General features: G+C 55.3%; 1 protein-coding gene across 1 annotated transcript in view; it reads left to right on the top strand.

Moving 5' to 3' along the window:
• The window catches only part of fam113 (family with sequence similarity 113), a 196523-nt gene that overhangs the window by 164436 nt on the left and 24254 nt on the right, over positions 1-7833 (top strand). The window contains exon 3 of the mRNA XM_041184058.1: positions 1484-1707. Coding sequence (XP_041039992.1) covers positions 1484-1707 — 224 coding nt within the window. The remainder of the gene's footprint in view (positions 1-1483; positions 1708-7833) is intronic.

Raw genomic sequence — 7833 nt, 5'->3', positions numbered from 1 at the left:
TTGGGGAGGGGGGAGGGTTTGGGGAGGGGGGAGGGTTTGGGGAGGGGGGGTTGGGGTAGTGTTGTTTGGGGAGGGGGGTTGGGGTAGTGTTGTTTGGGGAGGGGGGAGGGTTTGGGGAGGGGGGAGGGTTTGGGGAGGGGGGATGGGGTAGTGTTGTTTGGGGAGGGGGGAGGGTTTGGGGAGGGGGGAGGGTTTGGGGAGGGGGGATGGGGTAGTGTTGTTTGGGGAGGGGGGATGGGGTAGTGTTGTTTGGGGAGGGGGGAGGGTTTGGGGAGGGGGGTTGGGGTAGTGTTGTTTGGGGAGGGGGGATGGGGTAGTGTTGTTTGGGGAGGGGGGAGGGTTTGGGGAGGGGGGATGGGGTAGTGTTGTTTGGGGAGGGGGGAGGGTTTGGGGAGGGGGGAGGGTTTGGGGAGGGGGGAGGGTTTGGGGAGGGGGGAGGGTTTGGGGAGGGGGGTTGGGGTAGTGTTGTTTGGGGAGGGGGGAGGGTTTGGGGAGGGGGGAGGGTTTGGGGAGGGGGGTTGGGGTAGTGTTGTTTGGGGAGGGGGGAGGGTTTGGGGAGGGGGGAGGGTTTGGGGAGGGGGGATGGGGTAGTGTTGTTTGGGGAGGGGGGATGGGCTAGTGTTGTTTGGGGAGGGGGGAGGGTTTGGGGAGGGGGGAGGGGGGTTGGGGTAGTGTTGTTTGGGGAGGGGGGAGGGTTTGGGGAGGGGGGAGGGTTTGGGGAGGGGGGAGGGTTTGGGGAGGGGGGTTGGGGTAGTGTTGTTTGGGGAGGGGGGAGGGTTTGGGGAGGGGGGATGGGGTAGTGTTGTTTGGGGAGGGGGGAGGGTTTGGGGAGGGGGGAGGGTTTGGGGAGGGGGGAGGGTTTGGGGAGGGGGGTTGGGGTAGTGTTGTTTGGGGAGGGGGGATGGGGTAGTGTTGTTTGGGGAGGGGGGAGGGTTTGGGGAGGGGGGAGGGTTTGGGGAGGGGGGAGGGTTTGGGGAGGGGGGTTGGGGTAGTGTTGTTTGGGGAGGGGGGATGGGGTAGTGTTGTTTGGGGAGGGGGGAGGGGGGAGGGTTTGGGGAGGGGGGATGGGGTAGTGTTGTTTGGGGATGGGGGAGGGTTTGGGGAGGGGGGATGGGGTAGTGTTGTTTGGGGAGGGGGGATGGGGTAGTGTTGTTTGGGGAGGGGGGATGGGGTAGTGTTGTTTGGGGAGGGGGGAGGGTTTGGGGAGGGGGGAGGGTTTGGGGAGGGGGGAGGGGGGAGGGTTTGGGGAGGGGGGAGGGGGGAGGGTTTGGGGAGGGGGGAGGGGGGGAGGGTTTGGGGAGGGGGGAGGGGGAGGGTTTGGGGAGGGGGGGAGGGGGGAGGGTTTGGTTGTGAACCTTTGGAACTGTCCAGCCCAGAGGCTTTGGACGCTCCATCGTTCAGCACTTTCCAGCCGGAGGGGGATATTTTCCTTGATTCCTGTGAGCGTGTCAGTGAGAGGCCACAATGTGCGTTTTGTTTGAAGGGTGAAGCGAGCTTTGAGGGGGACTGGTTGGTTGAAGGTGGGAAGCTGAGTAATGGTACAGACTATCGAGAAGCTCGACAGTATCGCAGCCCCTCTCACCTCCTGCGATTCTACTTCCTCACACGAATTTACTCCAACTATGTGGAAAGTGTCTTGGCTGATTTCCAGGGAGGACCTCAACCCGATGTCATCATCGTCAACTCGTGCGTTTGGGACATCTCCAGGTACAGGGAGCCTGTGGAGGATGACGGGGTGCTAGGGATGTGGGGAGAGGGAGTGTGAGGCCAGTGAGAAAGGGGAGACGACCAGGCTCAAGGGGGACAGGGTGTGAGGCACAATTGAGCATTGGAAGCAACAGGATGAGATTGAGGCAGGGATAGAGGTGGGGAGGGAGGGATTGAGGTGGGCTGGATGGGGAGGGAGGAGGGAGGGAGGGATTGAGGTGGGCTGGATGGGGAGGGAGGAGGGAGGGAGGGATTGAGGTGGGCTGGATGGGGAGGGGGGAGGGAGGAGGGATTGAGGAGGGCTGGATGGGGAGGGAGGAGGGAGGGAGGGATTGAGGTGGGCTGGATGGGGAGGGAGGAGGGAGGGAGGGATTGAGGTGGGCTGGATGGGGAGGGAGGAGGGAGGGAGGGATTGAGGTGGGCTGGATGGGGAGGGAGGAGGGAGGGAGGGATTGAGGTGGGCTGGATGGGGAGGGGGAGGAGGGAGGGAGGGATTGAGGTGGGCTGGATGGGGAGGGAGGAGGGAGGAGGGATTGAGGTGGGCTGGATGGGGAGGGGGAGGGAGGAGGGAGGGAGGGATTGAGGTGGGCTGGATGGGGAGGGAGGAGGGAGGGAGGGATTGAGGTGGGCTGGATGGGGAGGGAGGAGGGAGGGAGGGATTGAGGTGGGCGGGAGGGGAGGGGGAGGGAGGGAGGATTGAGGTGGGCTGGATGGGGAGGGAGGGGGAGGGAGGGATTGAGGTGGGCTGGATGGGGAGGGAGGAGGGAGGGAGGGATTGAGCTGGGCTGGATGGGGAGGGGGGAGGGAGGAGGGATTGAGGTGGGCTGGATGGGGAGGGAGGAGGGAGGGAGGGATTGAGGTGGGCTGGATGGGGAGGGAGGAGGGAGGGAGGGATTGAGGTGGGCTGGATGGGGAGGGAGGAGGGAGGGAGGGATTGAGGTGGGCTGGATGGGGAGGGAGGAGGGAGGGAGGGATTGAGGTGGGCTGGATGGGGAGGGGGAGGAGGGAGGGAGGGATTGAGGTGGGCTGGATGGGGAGGGAGGAGGGAGGAGGGATTGAGGTGGGCTGGATGGGGAGGGGGAGGGAGGAGGGAGGGAGGGATTGAGGTGGGCTGGATGGGGAGGGAGGAGGGAGGGAGGGATTGAGGTGGGCTGGATGGGGAGGGAGGAGGGAGTGAGGGATTGAGGTGGGATGGATGGGGAGGGAGGAGGGAGGGAGGGATTGAGGTGGGCTGGATGGGGAGGGGGAGGGAGGGAGGGATTGAGGTGGGCTGGATGGGGAGGGGGAGGGAGGAGGGAGGGAGGGATTGAGGTGGGCTGGATGGGGAGGGGGGAGGGAGGGAGGGATTGAGGTGGGCTGGATGGGGAGGGAGGAGGGAGGGAGGGATTGAGGTGGGCTGGATGGGGAGGGAGGAGGGAGGGAGGGATTGAGGTGGGCTGGATGGGGAGGGGGAGGGAGGAGGGAGGGAGGGATTGAGGTGGGCTGGATGGGGAGGGGGGAGGGAGTGAGGGATTGAGGTGGGCTGGATGGATAGGGGGAGGGAGGAGGGAGGGAGGGATTGAGGTGGGCTGGATGGATAGGGGGAGGGAGGAGGGAGGGAGGGATTGAGGTGGGCTGGATGGATAGGGGGAGGGAGGAGGGAGGGAGGGATTGAGGTGGGCTGGATGGGGAGGGGGAGGGAGGAGGGATTGAGGTGGGCTGGATGGGGAGGGGGAGGGAGGAGGGAGGGAGGGATTGAGGTGGGCTGGATGGGGAGGGGGAGGGAGGAGGGAGGGAGGGATTGAGGTGGGCTGGATGGGGAGGGAGGGGGAGGGAGGGATTGAGGTGGGCTGGATGGGGAGGGAGGAGGGAGGGAGGGATTGAGGTGGTTTTTAATTCTGTCATGGGATCTGGGCCAGCATTTGTTGCCCGTCCCTAATTGCCCTTGAACTGAGTGACTTGTCAGTTTGTTTAGAGGGAGTCAAGAGGCGCCCACATTGCTGTGGGTCTGGACTCTGGATACTGCAGAGGCTTTGGGCCCTGACAATATTCTGACAACAGCACTGAAGACTTGGAATTCAAAGTCTGATGATGACCATAAAACCATTGTCGATTGTCATAAAAGCCCATCTGGTTAATTAATACCCTTTAGGGAAGGTAATCTGCTGCTCTTACCTGGTCTGGCCCACATGTGACTCCAGACCCACAGCAATGTGGGTGACTCTGAAATGGGCAATGAAGGCAATTATGGATGAGCAATAAATGCTGGCTTGGCCAGCAAAGTGCACATCCCATGAATGAATAAAAAAAAAAGTAACATTCACACCACAAGTGTCAGGCAATGACCATCTCCAACAAGAGAGAATACAACCATCACCCCTTGATGTTCAATGGCATTACCATCACTGAATCCCCCTCTATCAACATCCTGGGGGTTACCATTGACCAGAAACTGAACTGGACTAGCCATATAAATACTGTGGCTACAAGAGCAGCTCAGAGGCTGGGAATCCTGTGATGAGTTACTCACCTCCTGACTCCCCAAAGCCTGTCCACCATCTACAAGGCACAAGTCAGGAGTGTGATGGAATACTCCCCACTTGCCTGGACGAGTGCAGCTCCCACAACACTCAAGAAGCTTGACACCGTCCAGGACAAAGCAGCCGCTTGACTGGCACCACATCCACAAACATTCACTCCCTCCACCACCGACACACAGTAGCAGCAGTGTGTGTACTATCTACAAGATACACTGCAGGAATTCACCAAGGCTCCTTCGACAGCACCTTCCAAACCCACGACCACTACCATCTAGAAGGACAAGGGCAGCAGACACATGGGAACACCACCACCTGGAAGTTCCCCTCCAAGTCACTCACCATCCTGACTTGGAAATATATCGCCGTTCCTTCACTGTCGCTGGGTCAAAATCCTGGAACTCCCTCCCTAACAGCACTGTGGGTGTACCTACAACACATGGACTGCAGCGGCTCAAGGAGGCAGCTCACCCCCACCTTCTCAAGGGCAACTAGGGATGGGCAATAAATGCTGGCCCAGCCAGCGAAACCCATAGCCTGTAAAAATAAAAAGAAGCAGGCCAGACCAGGTAAGAACAGCAGATTTCCTTCCCTAAATGACATGAGTGAACCAGATGGGTTTTTACATCAATCGATGATAGTTTCATGGTCACCATCACTGAGACTAGTTTTATATTCCACATTTATTAATTGAATTTAAATTCCACCAGCAGCCGTGGGATTTGAACCTGGGTCCCCAGAGCATTAACCTGGGCCTCGGGATTACTGGCCCAGTGATGTTAACACTACACCACCATCTCCCAGGAAAGTCAATAAAGAGTAGTTATAATGGGGGACGTTAATTAACCAAGTAAAGGCTGGCATGGTGGTACATCAGGATATAAGAATTTTTAGCAGGAGTAGACCATTCAGCCCTTCAAAAGTGCTTGACGGGCTGAATGGGAACATGATGGTAAAAGCAGGGGAAATCCCAAGATATTCTATAAGTATATCAATGGGAAGAGGATAACCAGGGAAAGAGTAGGGCCCATAAGGGACCAAGGGCGAAATCTATGGGTGGAGCCAGAGGACATCGCTAGAGTGTTGAATGCATACTTCACGTCCGTCTTCACCCAAGAGAATGAGGATGAAGGTATGGAACTCGGGGAGAGAGAATATGAGGTTCTTGAGCAAATTGATATAGGGAGTGACAAGGTATTGGAGGTGTTGGCAGGCTTAAAAGTGGACAAATCTCCAGATCCGGATGATTTGTGTCCCAGACTGCTGAGGGAGGCAAGGGAGGAGATCGCAGGAGCTCTGACCCAAATGTTTAATTCCTCTCTGGCCACAGGGGATGTGCCAGACGACTGGAGAACAGCTAATGTGGTTCCGCTATTTAAGGAGGGTTGTGGAGATAAGCCAGGGAACTACAGGCCAGTGAGTCTCACGTCAGTGGGAGGGAAACTATTGGAGAAAATTCTGAAGGAGAGAATCTATCTCCACTTGGAGAGACAAGGTTTGATCAGGGATAGTCAGCATGGCTTTGTCAGAGGGAGGTCATGCCTAACAAATTTGATTGAATTATTTGAGGAGGTGATCAGGTGTGTAGATGACGGGAGTGCAGTTGATGTAGTTTATATGGATTTCAGCAAAGCCTTTGACAAGGTCCCACATGGGAGACTTATAAAGAAGGCAAATGCCCATGCGATACAGGGTAATTTGATAAGGTGGATTCAAAATGGGCTTAGTTGTAGGAGACAGAGGGTGATGACAGAAGGATGCTTTAGTGACTGGAAGCCAGTGTCCAGTGACGTACCACAGGGATCTGTGCTGGGTCCCCTATTATTTGTTATTTATATAAACGACATAGATGACTATGTGGGGGGTAGGATTAGTAAATTTGCTGATGACAAATAGATTGACCGGTGGTTAACAGTGAGGTTGAGTTTCTTAGGCTACAGGAAGATATAGACAGGATGGTCAAATGGGCAGATAAGTGGCAGATGGAATTTAACCCTGAAAAGTGAGAGATGATACACTTTGGAAGGAGTAATTTGACAAGGAAGTATTCAATGAACGGCATGACACTAGGAAGTTCTGAGGAACAAAGGGACCTTGGTGTGTGTGTCCATAGATCTCTGAAGGCGGAGGGGCATGTTAGTGGGGTGGTGAAAAAGACACATGGGACACTTGCCTTTATCAATCGGGGCATAGATTACAAAAGTAGGGAGGTGGTGTTGGAGTTGTATAGAACCTTGGTGAGGCCACAGCTGGAGTACTGTGTGCAGTTCTGGTCGCCACATTATAGGAAGGATGTGATTGCACTGGAGGGGGTGCAGAGGAGATTCACCAGGATGTTGCCTGGGATGAAACATTTAAGTTATGAAGAGAGGTTGGATAGACTTGGGTTGTTTTCACTGGAGCAGAGAAGCCTGAGGGGCGACCTGATCGAGGTGTACAAGATTATGAGGGGCATGGACAGGGTGGATAGGGAGCAGCTGTTCCCCTTAGTTGAAGGGTCAGTCACAAGGGGACATAAGTTCAAGGTGAGGGGCAGGAGGTTTAGGGGGGATGTGAGGAAAACCTTTTTTACCCAGAGGGTGGTGACGGTCTGGAATGCGCTGCCTGGGAGGGTGGTGGAGGCGGGTTGCCTCACATCCTTTAAAAAATACCTGGATGAGCACTTGGCACATCATAACATTCAAGGCTATGGGCCAAGTGCTGGTAAATGGGATTAGGTAGGTAGGTCAGTGTTTCTCACGTGTCGGTGCAGACTCGATGGGCCGAAGGGCCTCTTCTGCACTGTGTGATTCTGTGATCTCTGCTCCCTGCACACCAAGATCTAGATCATTAGTACATATCAGGAAAAGCAAGGGTCCCTGGGGAACTCCACTACAAACCTTCCTCCAGCCTGAAAAGTATCCATTGACCATTACTCTCTGCTTCCTATTTTTCAGCCAATTTTGTATCCATGTTGCTACTGTCCCTTTTATTCCATGAGCAATAACTTTTCTCACAGGTCTATTGTGTGGCACTGTGTCAAATGCCTTTTGAAAGTCCATTTACACCACATCACCAGCATTACCCTCATCGAGTTTAAGATATTGGGGGTTCAGTTACACAGAGAACTGAATAGGCAGTCTAGAAGACCATAAGATGTAGGAGCAGAGTTAGACCATTCTGCCCATCGAGTCTGCTCCGCCATTCAATGTGATCATGGCTGATCTGATAATCCTCAACTCCACTTTCCTGCCTTGTCCCCATAACCATTGATTCCCTTACTGATTAAAAATCTGTCTATCTCAGCCTTGAATATACTGAATGACCCAGCCTCTACAGTCCTCTGTGGTAAAGAATTCCACAAATTCAGCACCGTCTGAGAGAAGAAATTCCTCCTCATCTCTGTTTTAAATGGGTGACCCCTTACTCTGAGATTATGCTTTCTGGTCCTAGACTCTAGACACCATGGGCTCTTATCTTATTAAGTAGCCTTATGTGTGGTACGTTATCGAATGCCTGTTGGAAATCCAAATATATTACATCTACTGGTTCCCCTTTATCTCACCTGCTTGTTACCTCCTCAAAGAATTCTAATAAATTTGTCAGACATGATTTCCCCTTCATGAAGCCA

The sequence above is a fragment of the Carcharodon carcharias genome, chromosome 1 (genome assembly GCF_017639515.1).
Source record: "Carcharodon carcharias isolate sCarCar2 chromosome 1, sCarCar2.pri, whole genome shotgun sequence".
In the NCBI taxonomy this organism is placed as follows: domain Eukaryota; kingdom Metazoa; phylum Chordata; class Chondrichthyes; order Lamniformes; family Lamnidae; genus Carcharodon; species Carcharodon carcharias.
Note: the sequence above shows the minus strand (reverse complement) of the source record. Positions and strands in the feature narration are given on the sequence as shown.